Source organism: Diadema setosum, chromosome 1, assembly GCF_964275005.1.
Source record: "Diadema setosum chromosome 1, eeDiaSeto1, whole genome shotgun sequence".
In the NCBI taxonomy this organism is placed as follows: domain Eukaryota; kingdom Metazoa; phylum Echinodermata; class Echinoidea; order Diadematoida; family Diadematidae; genus Diadema; species Diadema setosum.
In genome coordinates this window covers 47,531,353-47,550,228 of record NC_092685.1, presented here as the reverse complement: position 1 = coordinate 47,550,228, position 18,876 = coordinate 47,531,353, and the positions used below count along the sequence as shown (strand labels likewise).

Genomic DNA, 18,876 nt, shown 5'->3' with positions numbered 1-18,876 from the left:
CAGAAAGATGCCTTCAAACAAAGCCGTGCTGTCTCTTCGACAACGTTCGGTCACAGACAAAGATGGGCAAAGATAAACACTGCTGAATGATGAGAGTGACGATACCAATAGCACAGAATTCACCCATTGTATAAACACGACCGACAATCCAGGCACAATGCAGACTCTATGACAATTGCAAGATGAAAGTGCAATGTTGCTATCAACACCACAGTGCAAAATCTTGTTTGACTTAACATAATGTCTCCAGGTAACATAAATCATAACACCTTTAAAGACACACCTTTAATAGAGAACACAAATTTGGGCTGCTCCAGACTTTCCTATTCTGGTTTTCCTGACACACAAGACTAACATTGGCTCTAAGGATATTTTCAATACATCTTCAAGGCCTATCAGTACCAGACATGTACATGATCACACATTTTTGTAGTGAAGATCGACCACTTGCATTGCAAACAAAAATATTCCATGTTTCCATTTTAGATGCATGCCTATAAACACAAACTTGGCAAATCTGTAGAATCAATGTAAATTGTGGAAAGTGGGGGCTCGGGGCTACACACACGCACATGCACATGCACATGCACACACACACACACACACACACAAACCACTTTTGGGGGTCCAAAGATACCCCTCCCCCCTTTTTTTTTGGGGGGGGGGGGGAGGGGGGTCTGCAAAAGAAAAAAGAATGCATGTAGAGAAATCAAAACACCCATATATTTTCCAAAGGTTTCATCCTTACAGATTGTACATGTACATGTACATTCTTCCCCTATAAGTGGAATATCAAAGGAATCTTTAAAATATTTTTGCTGCACTTTTATTGACCTAGTCAGATGCTCCATCATTCTCAGCAGTATCACTCCATCTTGATGTGGAGAGGAAGGTCACAAAAGATGCTTTCTGGCTGCTAGAAACCCGACACGTCTGAACTCTGTCGAACAGGGTCCGTCTGGATAGAGAGGAGAAGTGACCCATTCTAGCCAAGGAGAAGTACAAATGCCTTTGTCAAGGCACCTGCCTCTAACCCTTTTACGAGGTCAAATAAAATCAAATCAGGCTAAACCAGTATACTTCTATTTATACATCTCCTTAGCCTTTCCAGGCATTGCTCTAATGAGTTGAAGCCCAAATAAAACCCAGGCAGACTTTTATTACTGTCACTGAAGGTGTTAGAACTTATTATTTTTTTGATCAGTCTGATTTCGCTAAAATTTCTGTATTGCTTTGTCTTTCCTTTATTATTACGTGACACCCCTGTGGTCAAAGAAATTCTTCCTCCTTCAAAAGAGCAAAATACCACAAGATCACATTACAAACAAGAGAATCTGCAGAGCTTCTCAAAACTGGAATGCATCAAAGGAGACAGAGAGAGTGAGAAAGTGAGTAAATTTTATACATTTACATGATATTCAAATATAGCGAATCTGTCAACAACAAAAAAGAAGAAAATGTCCTGTAGGGAATTCATCTTGGAGCCCAAAAGTTAAACTAACCCATGATGCTACTTCAGTACAAGATGTGCCCAAAAAGGAATGCTTCATGAAAGGAAGCTGCTCTACATGTATGAATATTAAAAGAAAAAAATCCATCCATGAGAATATTTTCCATCCACCACGCAGCTGGGGGAATATGTCACCACTGCCATGAATATCCCAGGCTGCGGAATCGATACTTGCTCTGTCGATAACACACATCAGTGCCAGGACACATGACATTACTTCATTGCATTCGTGAAGGTAGGTACCTGTGCATTTTCATTTATGGCAAAATACCACGATTTATCAAACAGTATTTTGTGAAAGCAAAGACATTGAATACAACTCAAATTACATCAAAAAATGCTGTGGTATTTGGGGTGAAAATTTATACTTTACAGGCCATAATCACATCACTAGCCCTTATTCCATCACTAGCCCTTTTCCATCACTGGCCCCATTCCATCACTGGCCCTATAGGCCCATTCTCTTGACCTGTTCCAGAATGTGCAGAGAATCATCCAGACATTGAGATATTCACACACTACGTATCAAAGCACAATTTACGTAGAGCTCAAACACTGTATCTGTTTATTCATCTTTCCTGAGGGAAGCATCACTGAGAGTACCCAGTAGTCTGAAACTCAAACTAACCCCTATGCATATTTATTCTGGGTTGTTGGTGTGTTGTTGGTTGTTTTTAAACCAATGCAACCAAATAGAGCCTGTTACTGTCAAGTTTCTCCCTAGCACAGGTGCAAAAACCACAAGTCTGACCCTAGTGATTAAAAAAAAAGGGGGGGGGGGCAAGGGAACAAACGGCATACTGGATAAACTTGAAGAATTTCAGACTGGTGCTCTACCCTATCGTGACAAATGGAAGTAATCGCACAGCGGGACACTGGTATGCCTCGTTCGCGTAAACTTGATAACAAAATCACAGGCTCGAGAGAGAAGCGCAGTGGATTTCAAAGAGCCCGGCGCATTGGGGTGACGAGCACAACTCTCACTGACTGCGACTAAATCTAGCTGTAAGCTCCAGGATGAGGCAGGACATTCCAGCTTCACCTCACGGATGGTTGAACCACGAGGGAAAAAAGGTTGGAAAAAAAATGTTCCAAAGGCCACAAGCAATGACCCCTGTACCTGACCATAAAAATACTGATCTTTGCTTCTATTTACATCACGCCTGGGATGCATAGAGTCGAAAATGTTGCACAGAGGCAAACAATTCCTCCATAAAAATCTGATCTTTGCTTCCAACGGGTAAATCAATACAATTTTGTTTTCTTGACATCACAGTTATAGCTCATGTAAGGTTGCTAAACCTTGAGCAGTATAATGGAACAGTCTTTAATGACAAAAAAAAAGTAAAACAAAACAGAATGAATAAGAAAAGCAGTGTCAAAAAAAAATATATATCAACACCAAAGGATGATTTCTACATGTGAAGGTCACTGAGTTCAATGACCTTATAACTCATGTTACCTGTGCTTTGTACAGACCTACTCAGCTGTAAAACAAGAATGCAACAAGTTCACAGTTCTCAACACAGAATGAATTATTGTAGAAATGTAAATGTTTGTGAGTATTTTTTTTTTCTACTCTTACTCAGGTAAAGTGAATGTTACACATGTGTATTAAAGAGATAGAATATCATTACATATTACACAGAAAAAAAAAGATTTGCACCCTTTTATTTTTGTATTCATTTTTTTTTTTGTATTTTTGTATTTCAAGCGAAATGCTAAAGAATTTCTCTTTTAAAGCATGAGCCTTTGAACATTTGTGCCTCCTGGCATTTAGTATATTAACTCCAAGCTTAATTAACTTCAGTTTGGGTATAGGACCTAAAACCTAGAAATGCAGTTACTAAAGCATTGCTAAAATTTCTCTGTATTGCCTTTAAATATGACAGTTGTCTTCTAGTTAAGACTTATGATACTAAAAGGGTATTATTTGTCACACAAACAATAACATTATGACACTGAGACCTTGAACTTCATAAATATTGTCATAAACTAAAAATAGCTGAAATGGTACTGCTCCTTTGTTCACTTGCAGTTGTACTTGTCAATCGCTTTTAATCTATCTTCCATTGAGGGCCACTGCTTTCAAGATGAGGTTTGTCTCATGTTGCAAGGCATGGCTATATTCAACTGTAAATATTAATGATGCTTTTTTTGTCTATTCAGTATTAAGCAAGATGCCTTGTCTACAGAACATGGAGCTACAAAGCTCCATGTATAGAATAAGGACGCTTTATTGCTAAAGACAGATGTAAATAATTTCATGATACACTATATTGTTGTGACATAGGACATGCAGAAACATACTTCACGACGTTTCTTATTTACCTTGTCTACTATGATATATTTAAAAAAATCCTGGGCTCTACTACATAAAAATACAAGCAAATCTAACATAAGTCAGGTATATCAATCAAAGTTGAGTATTCAGAGACTTGCATTTGATTTTCTGATTTATGTCTGATCTCAACTTTTACGCAAAAGGGCCCTGGATTGTGATGAACATTCCACACCAAGTTTTGAAATTGACTAGGTCTTGGGAACATGAAGATGCTTCAAAATGTATTGCAGGACAACTGAATACTTAAAGGGTGTGTACAGTTCTGGTCGAGGTGAGAATTTAGCATTTAACGTTTTGAGAGATATTCATAAACCATTCTATGAGATGTCAATGTGCATGCAATTTAAGGGGTATCAAAAGTTTATTCGATGAAAATCAGTTTTGAAATGGCTGAGATATATCCAAAAACAAGGTGAAACAAGGTGAAACAAAGAGATCCTAATAAACGGCGTGGCCTGTCGCCTTTTATTATTATCACTTTTTTGGATATCTCAGCCATTTGAAAACCAATTTTCATCAAGTAAACATTGAATCCTTCTTAAAATTACATGCTCTTTCATAATATTTCATAAGAGGTTTCTCATTATCTTACTTAGGAATGTTCAAAATATGAATCCCCACCTCAACCAGTACTGTACAGTCCCTTTAATATGAATCCCCACCTCAACCAGTACTGTACAGTCCCTTTAACATTTGAACAAAGACAGATGGAGATATTCTTATCTCTCAGTAAATCAATCTGGTGTATTTCTTTATTCTAGTTTCATTTGAATACTATTTTTATTTGTGTGTGTGTGCACTCTATTTACTATATAATCACTTTAATAGTCTCAAATCAAAACCCAGCATGTATTCTGAATAACCTCTATGGTGAAGGGGGGGGGGGGGGGCTTGCTCATCTCTTGGGATACAAACAATAGGAACCAAGTCATCGGAGGTCAAATGGCATTATATGCACATTAAGAAGAAGGGATGAATGAAGCTGTGTGAAGTCCACCACCCTAGGCTTCCATGTGCCTTTCAAGAGTACAATGTTCCTGTCAAGCGACATATTTTATGTTTGGGGGGGGGGGGGAGTGGGGGAGGGGAAGAACAGAGAGTGAGAGAGAGTGAGAGAGAGAGCAATAAAATGCACCTAGGTGTGTGATTTATAGCAACGTGGTGAGTGTTATTGCTCCCGTGGGGGCCCAAATCATATTTGCCTTGAATGGTGAAGTTTAGTGCAACAGGATATTACACTTGAACGGAGAGTTCTCCTCAGTGGGCAGACACAGAGTAAAGGTCATGACTTTCTTCTTCTCCATTTAGGAGATATTCAATTCTTCAGTTGCTTCCCTGGTGGCATTTCCCCAGGTAAATATACTGCACAGTCTTGAAGGCAAATACCTCATATCATCAAACAGATCATGGGACTATCAGCATCAAATTGCTCCAATCGCAATGGAATACCTTTATGAATCCTGACAAATTGAAAAGCCTCATGCATTTCAGATGTTCCATCAAAGATTAAAACAAGGGGAAAATGTGTAAAAGAATGAGTAGGCCTCATCATTTGTGTATTGTGTGGACTCTCTTTGAGAGATCTATGTAAAAATGAAATACTATAGTATTCACATTTGGTTGTATTAACACCATGGACCTACAAGTAGGTCCATGGTAACACTAACAGTACATGTACCCTTGTATGTATCTTATTAAAAGAGAATGAAGCAATCGGCTGTAATCACATCTGTACAAACACACCCAACATAATTTTACATTGTGACGACTTATTTCTTCAAGATATATATTTTTTAGTCACACTCAATATTTGTAATTTTTAGGGGCAATCCAACATTGCTGTGATGCTACAAACCAGAGTATACATAAACATGCACAAATTTCCAACATGCATCTCATTTGCCAGTTAGCATTGAGAATGCTATAAACAAACAGCCTGGCCCACGACCATCCGATCTCTCCTCTAGAGATCCTTATCTTAAAAAGTTTTTTTCTTCAGCGATTTGAAAACGGGGATGCTCAAGCATACAGGATAGGTGAGCCGACCGACCATCTTGGAGAGGAACAGACATCTACCGGGGAAGCTCTTGGAATGCGCAGGCTGAAGGCGGCTCGGATGAGGAAATCCCTCGGCTATGACGGAGTGATTTAACGCAGCACATGCTTCTTCTATCAATCAAGACCTGGCATACTTTTGAAAGCTATCTTCCCTTCATATCACAAATAATATCATTTCATTCTTCCTCAGAAACTGACTGCTTGGCTTTGCACTTTCAGTTGCCCTACAATTAATAAAACTTCATATTATTATTGAGAGACACATAAAAAAATGCCATTCACATAATGTTCAGCAATTCAATGCGTATATCCAAAGAACGTCTACATATCATTTGATGTGGTCAATATCACAAAAATGTAGGCTACGATGTAGCACACAGAGCCATGGAGTGCATCCAATTCATTTAAAGGGATGGCATAGTTTTGGTTGAGATGGGGATTTTGCGAGATAATTGGAAACCATTTAAAGGAGCATGCAATTCTAAGAGGAATTAAAAGTTTATTTGATGAAAACTGGTTTTGAAATGGCTGAGATATTTAAAAACCAAAGAGGTCCTAATAAAGGGTGGGTCCCATCTTTTATTAGAAAAACTTTATTTCACTTCGTTTTTGGATATCTCAACCATTTCATAACTGATTTTCATCAAGTGAACTTTTAGTTCCTCTCAGAATTGTATGCCCTTTAATATTTCATTGAAGTGGTATCTAATTATCTTGTAATTAGAATCTGAATCCACCGTCTCAACCAAAACTACACCATCTCATCAATATACATTGTACATGTATAGAGAAAAAATTTCAATCCACTTATCTCAAAAATTTGCTCTACAGTACATGGGAATATAATTTCAGTCAATATCATGTAACTGATTTTGTCCCAGGATGAGCTGAGGGTTGCAATATGGGCGACATCCTGGAATCAAGTCTTGGAACACAGCAAAATGAGACCATGCATGCACATGCTATTCAATGTGGGACTGCTGGATGAAGATTTCTTTTCCAACAAGCAGATGCTCGTTCGTTTGCTTGCCCCCATAAAAACCCCTGCAAATTAAGCAGTGAGAAGTGGGAGTGAACGTTACATTAGGACTTGATGGAAGGGGCTGGGAATTACATACGTCTTGACAAAGGGAACAAATTTCAAACTCCCTAATCGGATCTGTCTGCGCGAACCGGAGGAGAGACCCAGTCGTGACCGACCCAGGGAAGAGAAATCTCCTGTTTGTGCAAAGGGGGGAATGTTTGGGATGGGGAAACCATGTGGGACCGCGGAGGGCCGAACATGATCGGTGAACTTAACTGACACCACAGCCGACACCCATCAAAGTCTGCCAACACATGTTAGGCATGATCCTTTGTCTGGGATGATTTTAGCCAGTATGCAGCACAACAAAATCTGCACAAATATCAACTTGGCAGAAATAATGTATAAATCAATGATTTTTCTTTGTGCTAACATCCCCACCAGAGGAGTTTCAACCAGATGAATTTCAATCACTCAAACCTCCCCCCCCCCCCAAAAAAAAAAAACCTCTGTGAAACAGTACATTGTGCAGATTGCACGAAAATGCTCCAATCGCCACTACACAGTCAAATGTAACTATGCTCATTTGCTTTTTCATATATCACAGTCTGATACATTGTACAGGTTCGATTTTGGGAGGGGGCACCAAGTAGCAGTCTTTGACCGAGATTGTTACAAAGATGACAATTCATAAAGTAGAAAAAAAAAGAAGGATGATACATTGAGATCATGAATATAAAAATGCCCTAAAAGACTATAAATACCAGGCTTCGTATCATAATCAAAACAAATTTTATGTATGCATGGAAGATGTCAACCTGACACCATCATAGTGATTACAGGATCAATCATCATGTGGTATGCATTACAGATGCATGCAGAATTGAGGCGCCACAATTCATCACAATAACTAGTTGAATGAAGTGAGAAGAAACACCAACATTTTTATTGATGCAAAAAAGATTGAGCGCAGAAGAAATCAACTTGTAAAGATCACAATCATGAGATGCACTGCAGGAAAAATGCACTATAACTCTTACGACAAAAATACCAATAACATTCTACAACAAAGGGATCCCAAAAGGCAGAAGCAGCTGTTGTTGACCATGTTTTATTTCTATAAATGCCTTTTCTGAACTACCATCAAATAATGAGAAGCACGGTGCATGATGTTTTTTTTTTATGTATTTTTAATCATTATTAAAAGAAAAAATTCCAGCAAAATTAACTATAAATTTGACTTTAAAAAAATCAAAATGAGACAAAATAATCAAATACCATAACTCTAGACTTTGAAACAGCTTGCATTTGTGAAAACTGGAAACAATCTATCTACTGCTGTTCCTATGGCTGGCTTGTTGTGTGGGGCAGACACATTAGTTCCTTTGAAGATTGGTTATTCTATCCAAATCTTCTTTCCTCCTTCATCACTATTTTAAGAAGCAGTGACTAACCTAAAGACAGGATATTCTACCCGTCTGATGATAAGTACATATATTCAAGGTACTTGAACCACATTCTGTAACAATCGGTTGAAATAAAGCTTCATAAGTTTTCAAAAGTTTTCTGCAAATATAGTAACTTCATGTAAAGCATCAATATTGGCTTGTACTTCTGCCACCACATGGGCATACCAAAAAAAAAAAAAATCTATCGCTGTGCCACATCATTCTAATAATCCTAATTCTATCAAAGAAAACATACCCTGTTCAACATAACATCATAACTTTAAATCAAAAGTGACAATCTATTAAATATGAATAGACTTCCAACCAATCAGAATCTAGTATGAAGCACTCACACTTGATTTTTAACAATTATGCCATGATTAATTGTGTCGCTAGACAAGTACCTGTACTATCATCTTTATAATGTATTAAATATCTCCACCATTTACAAGCATTTATACAGTAGCTAAATTGATTTTGAGCTGATGAAAGGATGGGGGATAAAGTATTAATGTGTTACTCTGGCTTCACTGTGCATCGGATCATGCCACTCTTCATTAACTGTTGATTCTGGCTCTTATAAAGAAAGTGCACATAAATCTGAGTAAACAACAGAAAAAAAAAGAGAAAAAACCTGTCAAATACAAAGTCAGCCTACCATAGCTTGATGAGATTAGCAAAGGCCTTAATAGTCATTGGGATCACTCCTGGGGGAGAATTGGTAGATCTCTCGCCTGTTGAATCCCAAAGTAATGGCACCTTGTCTCGCTGGAGTCTACTGCAGTAAAAGGGTTAATGAGCCGTGATGCCCAAATGACTGTCAGTCCACATTTCATGCCCCACTTGAAGATGCTGCAGAGATAGGATGGTGCATGGCTTTCACCACACGTTGGTTGCCATGGCAATAGAATCACAACAAATATCCCCAAGCTATGATCATAGCCCTGCTGTCATACTTATGATATCAGGGGAAAAAATGAAATGAATTAAAAATCTGTAACTGTAAAACAAAATGGACTCGGAAAGTCATAAGTGATGAATTCTTGTTTCCTCATCTGTAACAACTGCAAGAATAAAGCCTAAAAAAAATACTGGGTTTGTGTTAAATAAATAGAAGAAACAAATGCTATGATGACTAGTCTGTAGTGAGAATAGCTCCTGGTATAAAGTACACTACATTTGTATGTGGATGTGTGCCATTCTGAGGCTGATAATCAATCATGTGTCAATTTGATTTTGCTGTAATTCACTTCAAACCAAGCAAAGAATTTGGCAGGTGCAGAATTGAGAACACCTTCTACAAGCAGCTTCTTTCCTCGCCTGTTTATTTAATTTGCTTAATTCACACCAGAATCAATCACACACACACATTTGTATGACTTTAATACGAACAGTAATTTGGTAAACCAAACCATCCAAAACAAAAACTGCGCAGCACAGTAAAATGGATGACATTCTGAAAAGAAGGTATTTTTGTGGTGTGAAATTTTCATGAATTGCCACTGGCATTCAATGCATAGTGCAGACAAGAACTTTTGGGTGCATTTTAATTTTGTGAATCTTGGCTTTCACAAAATTCTCAAAATTGAAATGCATGAGAATATTTCTGGTTTTACAATACACATCCCACTTTTCTTCCTGATATCATGCATCCTTACCCCATCTCATCCTAACTAGAATGATTTTGCATTGTGCAGTAGGGTACAATGTACAATCTCTTTTCTACCACTTGACCAGTACCTTGCCTTTCATTCATATGTCAAACCACCTTCTCCACCTGAGAGACAGACATTAATGGAAATTATTTCACAAACTGACATGCTCTGTTGATTGATAGCTCCCTAACAAGAACAGACCAATGTCTGTGTGGGAAAAAAAAAGGTGAGAGCTCCTTGTAGCTCATGTAGTCTACATCTCCAGTCCAGCTCCAGTAATAAGATTTTTTTTTCTCTCTTTTGTTTCTTTTTAATGGGGGGGGGGGATTGACTATGGTACCACTCATGAAAACTTCATTAAACATTGTCTTTGAGTAGCACCATGAAAGTAAATAAGTTGAACCTGTAAGGTGTAAAATACAATGAGGGTCACCTGGCAATTGTTAATAACATCTTGCAGTTTGTGCAAATTTCGGCATCAAATCTACTGTTTTCATTGTCTCACAAATGCAAGAACACTGCAGATGCCTAGTAGAACCACACCATCTCCCACAGCATGCTCACATAGCATCTTGGGCATTAGATTTACTGCTCATGGGGATTTGCAACCATGGTTTCTATAATAGTGGCAACACTAGCCTTCCTTGTGGCTTGTGTCTGAATCTGAGAAGAGCTGTCATGCACAATCCCCTACTTCATCTGCGAAACAATTCACCGCGCCGGAATGATAATTGAAATGAAAAGCGGCTCGCTAATCGGCATGTGTGGGGGTATGACGACAGTTAATCAAACCGCTCGCACCAACAGCATGGCTCCTGCGTCTCCCTGGGTGTAAGGGGATGTGAATTCAAACAAGGATTTCCTTCTGAAAGGCATCTACAATGTACTTGACTAAAAGGCATTTATAATTTACCATTTGCAGATGAAACAAAAACACAGCTTTAGTGCTTTAGAATACTTCTAAATTGTGAGTTAGAGATAGAAACAACCACTGTAAACATTTTAATCTGTATAATCGATGTTAAGAGTTGTTAAATACACAAAATGTGAACAATAGTTATGATAAAAATGTTTCCAGACTAAACCAGACCTACACATTTGCATCAAATGTGATTAGACTGTATCTTTAACATCTTTTTTTTAAATCACTGCTCCCAAAGATAAACAGACCTAAAACCTTACTATGTGCTTTCCTTTTCTATCATACATCAGCTTTGATCTACTACTACAACAAAAACAAAGAAAACCAGTGTTCATTAAATAAACAGAATGCCTTTTTGTAAGATTTTACAAGCCATTTTGTTGGTTTTTTTTTCTCTGTTTTTTTTTTTCAGATGTTGCCACTGAAGATTCAGCATAAACCTACCATTTTGTTTTAACATAGGCCTACATGTATCACAGAGGCACCTTCCCATAAAGCAACCTTGGTTGTGAATACACAAAGACAATTTGGGGAAAGAATGGAAGAATGTATCTGTCACTAACAAATATGAAATTGACCCCAGCTCTGATAGTGAGCATCACCCCCCCCCCCCCCCCCCCCCCTTTGGAGCTGGTCAAGAAGAAAATGTGAAATCTCACTCTCCTGGAGGAGCTTACAGCTATAAACAGGAGGTTGGCACAGGGTCATCCATTATCCATTCCAACCTGACAAGATACTTCTCCGCCCCCAACTGCCTCCTCCCCTTGTCTGTTATGGACGCTTGTTTATGTGTCTTCATGCCAAGGTCTAGCACAGGGCATCAGATGATCACTTCTACTGTTAGCCTTCATCCAGACTGACCAATCCCCCCAAAAAATGGAGGCATCATCTTCACCAAGATTACTACACATGCTATCAACTATCTCCTTCAAACACTGTAACGATGCATCCTCCTGTCCTACTAAGCCTCTCAGCAGCGCTGTAAGGCTTCTCTGTCGGTACAGCATCCTTAGATACTGAAGACAATCACAATGCCTTGTCAAGTGAACAAAGGGTGGTAAAAGTCTCACTGGCACAGTGAATGCAAAGATGGGAGTTACCGATTAGCTTTCAAGGTTGTGACAGTTGGGCTCACAATTCATTAGGCCTATACATGGAAGTTCTCAACAGTCCTTGCCAAAATTATGTGGGACAAATACCAAGTGGTTAATGTCCAACCCCACTGAGTTGGAAGGCCAAATTTCTCAGAACGCAAGGAGGCAGAGAGCTGGAAGAATGAATGTGCAGAGACGATGTAATTATCACTGTGGCTCAGATTTCTTCTGAAGTAATGGAAAGACCCAAGAGACTTATGGCTGAACTTCAGAAACAGCTACAAAGAATCATCAAAAATCACCATCCCTCTCATCCAACTACTGATGCTTAAAAACCCATTAAGGATGGGCTGATTTTGCTACAACATGCATTTCCCAAAGACACTTGCCAGAGAATGTACTCGGGACTTGTCCTCAATGGGTTAATTTACACTGTAATAAATGGAATCAAAGACGTGACTGTGTGACTTACAATGGCATAGTCACACAATGGAAGTCAATCTCAGGTAACACCTCTCTACTGAGTCATGAACTGAATGGACAAGTGAAGGGACAAAGTGAACATTCTCACTTTTTACGGCAAACTCCACAACATTCCATAAATGTAGAGGCATATTTTTAGCAACCAACACATATTTTCAGAGCAAAACTCAAGCAACTGGAATATCATATCTTCATGAGGAATGGAGCAGATGAGAGAGATCACTAAAGGTCAAAATTTTCAGTACCTTGTACTCCACATTCTCTCCTTACTTGCTCCCCTCCTTCAACCTACCCCCCCCCCCTTCTTTTTCCTAAAATGGAGAAAGGCAAGTGACATCTTAAATCAGATCATGTCTTCCAAATGGGTTTTAGGCCAGGCCATTTGATTTGTGAGCTGTGACAGTTGTGACCCTCTGGGACCACAAACATTAGAATGATAAATAGTTGCTGGCTTGTGAGATGCTGACAAGGAGACAGGGATGGTTACAAACATACATTCCTCGACCCAGCTAATTCCTATCCAGTTTATCACCAATGGAGATGGTGTGCATGAATTGCCCCCTTTTCAACGGCATCACCAAGAGACAAAGGCACCATGACAGGCACAAATATACATTTCACAAAAATCAATTGCTAACACAAGATGTAAGTAGTACGACTTGAAATGGAGAAAGCAGCATGAAAAACAAACGTTAACTGTACTACTGTACCATATCAGCAGTATTGATTGGACCATGGAGCTACTAACTGGACACTTAATAAATCCAGCTCCTGTCTAACAGCATTCATTATTTGAAGTTACATGTAAGTGTTTCTTTTCTTCCATGTCCAAGAAGGCTGGTGTCATGATGTGTTTTGAGTCACTTTGTTAATATTGTTGTTGTTGGGAGTGAACAAATTTACATGTAGGCCTACTGCCTCAATTTGGAGGCCTTTCATGGATTTTTGTCTTTTTTTTTTTTTTTGGTGGTCATTACAACTAATCAATAGCTATGCAAATCTTGAAAAAATGATACCCACAAAAGACAAAATGAAAGAAAGTTGCAGGTCCACCAAAAGACAAAATATACATGTATCAACAAGTATACGTTGTACCTGCTAGACTTATTCCACATTCAATAAGTTCTTAGAAGAGTTTCTTGTTCTCAGAGAGAAAGGCATTTTAAGTAAAAATTTACCAAAATTGGTGAGAGATCAGAACAAAAGTAAAAGTAAAATTTGACAGGGACCGACAGGGACCCTTGTTATAAAACAATGATATCTCTGTCATGCACCCTCTCTATGTTTTCTCAAGTCTATTATAACCAAAATATTACTTTTCTTTGACTTGAACAAAAAGAGTTTCCCTTTTCTTGAAGAATGTGACATTACACTACATGTAATTATTAAAAATTAAATGTGGAGCTTTGCATTAGTGATATCAAAGTCATAAGGTATTTATTGAATGGAACTGAATTGAAAGGAACTGAATTTGTAATCCACAAGACTCTTTAGAGGTACATGTACCATGGAACATCATACTATTAAATGGCATTGGATGATCATGAATTTTGAAATTACTTTAGAATGATTTTTCTACACTGTTTAAACATCTTGCTTTAATTTCACAGCGTTGATAAATACACTGGCTTCTTGCAGTGTTATCTCCTTTGAGAATTCCAGACGAGGGACTTGAAGTTGGTTAAGACATTTTGCACTATAATGCTCCATGAACATTACGACGAGGTACATCACACTGCCAAGAACTGGAGCACAAGCTAATGCTCAGTCAACCTGGCGGTTTGCACTTCTTGCTTTGTGTATGTGCCAACAAACATGACCTTTGATCCTGCACTTCGGTCTTCTTCGGAAGTACTTCAAAATCAAAGGCATTCACAAATCCACGCAGAGTATTTCATTTTATCTTAATGAATGGACCATGCTAGTTTCTTTATTTACTGATAGAAGGTTTTCCCTTAAAGAAAAAATATAGGTTGCTGGTACTGCATGGTTACTGATCATCATAGTGTTTCACTGCTAGTTTTTTATATGTACATGGTCTATCTGATTTCATTGTTACATTGTTTAAATTTTACCAATCCCGATTACAGCACTGGTAACTTTTGAACAGTTCAATGGCAGAAGTTTGCCTGTGAATATCCCACTGTTTTCCCTCTTCATTATTACTTACCCTGTTTTTCATTCTTGTCTTACCCATTTTTCCCTTCAGAGAAGAGTTATAAATCATTCGAGGATAAGGAAATACTTCATAAGTCCATAAAATACTGTTTAGGGTTACTAAGTAACATATAAATGCTGTGCATGATATTGCATTGCAATTATTCTTGCTCTCATCACTGCTCTGATTTTCTTTCAATTCATCCCATCAGGGTAGCAGGATTGCCTCTTCATTCAAGCGTGAATGCAAGTTTACCAATTCGCTTCACAATCACATGGAGCTGTAAAATTGACAAAATATGTTGTCCAGCTTTGGGATTAATTAAATTCTTTATTTTTATTTCTATTCATTTTTGTTAAAGTCCATTTTGTTTATTCCCCAAACTACATGGAGCTTGTGCTTCCCATACACCTCTGGGATGATTTATGACTTAGAGTCAACAGTTAGTGGTATCTTTAAAAGTGGCATATCATTTCTAAACTTGTATTCTGGTTTTCTCTCATATCATTTGTAGTATATAATTAGTGAGGATGTATCCACCTGGATTAACACTGAGCTTTACTAAACAGGTCCCTCAACAACTAGAACTGCTCGAAAAATTCAATACATTGTATTCAATTTACATGTCTGCAACATATTATAAATCAATGTGGCTAGACAACTGTTTCTGGAGCAGTCGATGCCATAAGAAAAATTGCCAATTTTGGTCAACCATGCTCCTCTAGCAATTCCTCAATCATGCTTGGGAGGGAGCTTTTTCAGTGCTGTCAAAGACAGAGACAGCTAGCAAGTGCCGTAGTAATATTTGGGGAGGGGGAGAGGAGAAAATGCTGCAGTCACTGAGTAAACATGTACCTCCGGCCACTGATGTCATTTTGGGGAAGTTATGAATTCATTCTGGTCTACCTGAGACGAGAGAGAAGCGACCCTCCCCCTTCGGTGCCCTGTAATTCCATCCCATCCCAAAAATGTATTAAGACATGGGGCAATCAATAGATTAAGAAAGCATGGGCCTGTTCTCCCTGCTGGCTATTTGCACAATCTAGAGGCAATGAAATATATTTTTCGGCTTGAAAGATAGGCCTCATTGAATGTCTTTTCTTCCCAGTCCCATGCTAACCAAAGAACGCATCCTTCGTCTCATCTTCCAAAACACAATCCAGTTTCCAAATTAATCGACAGGCTCTCCGGCTATGGGTATTGACTCGAGTGACACTGAATAATTCAGAAGAAAGTCTACTGGTATTGATTTTAATTAGAGGAAATCTTTCCGTTTCATCCTCTGCAATATTTGGTTATTTGCAGACTGCAGGCAATGCCCGTGGATGGCTGGCTCACTTGATATTTCTCAAAGTTTGAAGTTCACGCAACGCACATCGTCCGTCCAAAATTCTTGTGTGCGCAGGTTACCATGTTACTTCAGTCTTCTTTTCTTCACACTGACGAGGCACTGTGAACCAACTGCTCTGCCCAAGAGGGATGGTGAGATGAAACATCGCCTAGTGGGATTTCATCAAACTGGCCTATTTGGTCCACCAATGCTTTTGTAACACTCCACAAATATGAAATGTATCATTCAAAATGAGTGGATTGTAAATTCTGTGTCCCTACATAGATTTGATAAGTCTGTCTTTGATTCTTCTCTGCTAATTTCTGGGGGGGGGGGGGGGGGAATGGGCTGAGCCCTGTCTCAACAAATGTATAGCACACTTTGAACACAAGAACTACCATTACCATAGCAACAGCTCAGTAACAAAAGCATAAAACAACAACAAAAAGATAATCAAGTGCGGTACACATGCCAATTATATGGCGTGTACCTGGACAGTAGGCCTATAATGTGCCAGGGAAAACAAAAATCCTGCAGAAAGAAGAAATCCCTGTAAACAAGAGGGTCTAACATTAGAATTTACATAATGACAATTAGACACGCACATGATCACACAAAAATCTACATCAACTTACAATTAACGATGAGCATCCCCGTCTCGCTGGTGGCAGTATCCCCAGAAGGCGTGGCTGCAGAGCAGGAGTAGCCCCCTTCATCCTCCATCTGTACTCCAGTGATTTTCAGGTTGCCTCCTTCCGGAAAGAATCGGGTCTCGGCCGGTAAAGTGTTTCCATCTAATAACCATGTGTATGTCACACCTACTGTCTCGTCTGTACCACAGGTCAGCACAATGTTCATTCCTTCATTCACTGTGAGACTCTCGGGCTGCTGGGTAAACTGGAGAGCCAATGTTGGCTGACATATACTGACAGCTGTGGAAGAAAAGAAAATGAGGTTATGACAGGCATATTATGACAAAGAGAACAGATAAAGCATGTGATCATTAGTTTTTAAAAAAGTCATGTTGATTTTGTAACATATAGAGAAGTTCTGTGCTAAAAGATGAAGAAAAATAATGGTACAATGACTGTGCTTCTCTTCATTCTTACTGGAGAACATTGCAATGTTCATGATTCTTATGATTTTTTCTTGTTCATCATTCAAGAGTAGACAAATAAGATTTCCCTTCTCCAGCTGAGCTGGTCACCAAATGATAGCTCACCAAATGACAGCTCACAATATGTTGCAAACGTTTGTGTGCAATACGAGAAATTCTATCATGTGGAGTGAGGAAAATAATGACTGGATATGTGTGAGCAATCTCATCAGTGCAAATGGCTGACCTGGCTTGTAAAATATTGGGAATATGATAAACTGTGGGATTTTGTGAACACCTATTATGCCGAGTGCATCTGATAAAACAATCAAGAACAGGAAGATGAATGCTCTGGGCTACAAGTACTGAAATATTGACATAAGATGGTCAGTCCACTGCATAAATTCTACAGCTCGAGTGGCACTGACCACTCATTCCTGTGAAGTGACCGCTAGGCTGGCTGGAGAGTGTACAAACACAGAGAGGAGAGGCCGCTTGCTATGCTAATTCCTTTGTCTTCTTGTCTGGGAGCTTTGCACAAACTGAGCTGACCATGCCAAACAAAGCCAAACTATTCACACTTCCCTGCAAAGAGTTTGATAATGGTCTCTGAAGTCTGAAGGGCAATTTTGGAACACACTTTATTGCAATCTTGACAATGACCACCATGCTAAATAGCAACTAAATACACCTTGATGTGATAAGCACAGTTACTGTGGTGTGAATCTGCAGTTTGCTACTAAACATCAAAGCTATTCCTTCACAATTTGGAGTAAAGGTATTTCTGGAGACAAATCCACAGCATCATCGACTGTTGTCAAATCAAGGTGTGATATCGCTTTTAGCAAAGGCATAGTTTTCACAACAACCAAGTGCGCACTGTATATAAAATTACAGACCGTCTTTGTTCCATTCCTCATGAAATAAACAAGTTTCCTTTGTGTTTCATGATCGATATATCTTCTGAATATTTTACTTTTAATAGCTCTCACGAGTTTTGAGAGTATACAATTTATTAATGACCTCATACATGAACATACTTTACTTTCATCACAAGATATGATTTTGAATGGCAGGCTATGTACAGTTGAGGATAGCATCTCCATCTCGTGGTATCTACATGTAATGAATGTCTGAGTCATCTGCATTGTTCAGGGGAAGCGGCATAGATCACAATAGAGGTTGTCTCCCTGTGGTACACCTGTACTGGCACACCACACAAATGTATGGTAGATCTAGATGCGTGTCGGCTTCCATGCTTGTCTAAGCGCAGAAGGAATGCGCATGACTCATATCAAGCACCGGCTGGTCTTCAAACCTGATTATCTCACAGCATTCATTTCTAAGAAAGATGCCATTTCCTTCTCCACCGGAGCAGTGGGGTAGATGTGGCTCAACATGACAGGATTTGTGTAAGTAGATAGATTTATCCCAATTGACTTGCAGCATGTTGCGGTCACTGAGTAATTCAAGAGTGATACAAAAGGAAGAAGTCTTTACAAGTATAACTGTGTGCATTTTCAAAGATCCATCATCCATTTTTTCTTTAGACTACCTAATGGCAATGTTTCTGTCTGATAGATTATGCTAATGTCATAGACAGATGGGAAAGACATGTAGAAAGTGCTTGTCTCAAATAGTCAGTCTTTGGTAATCTAAAATCAATTTTTTAGATACTTGTCCATGTTTAAATGGAAAAAAAAAATACACATGAAAATAGATACTAAAGTCAGTTACAAAACACAGATCTGTAA

General features: G+C 38.7%; 1 protein-coding gene across 1 annotated transcript in view; it reads right to left on the bottom strand.

The window, feature by feature from the left end:
• The window catches only part of LOC140236681 (inactive tyrosine-protein kinase 7-like), a 95,789-nt gene that overhangs the window by 72,755 nt on the left and 4,158 nt on the right, over positions 1–18,876 (bottom strand). The window contains exon 2 of the mRNA XM_072316604.1: positions 16,662–16,958. Coding sequence (XP_072172705.1) covers positions 16,662–16,958 — 297 coding nt within the window. The remainder of the gene's footprint in view (positions 1–16,661; positions 16,959–18,876) is intronic.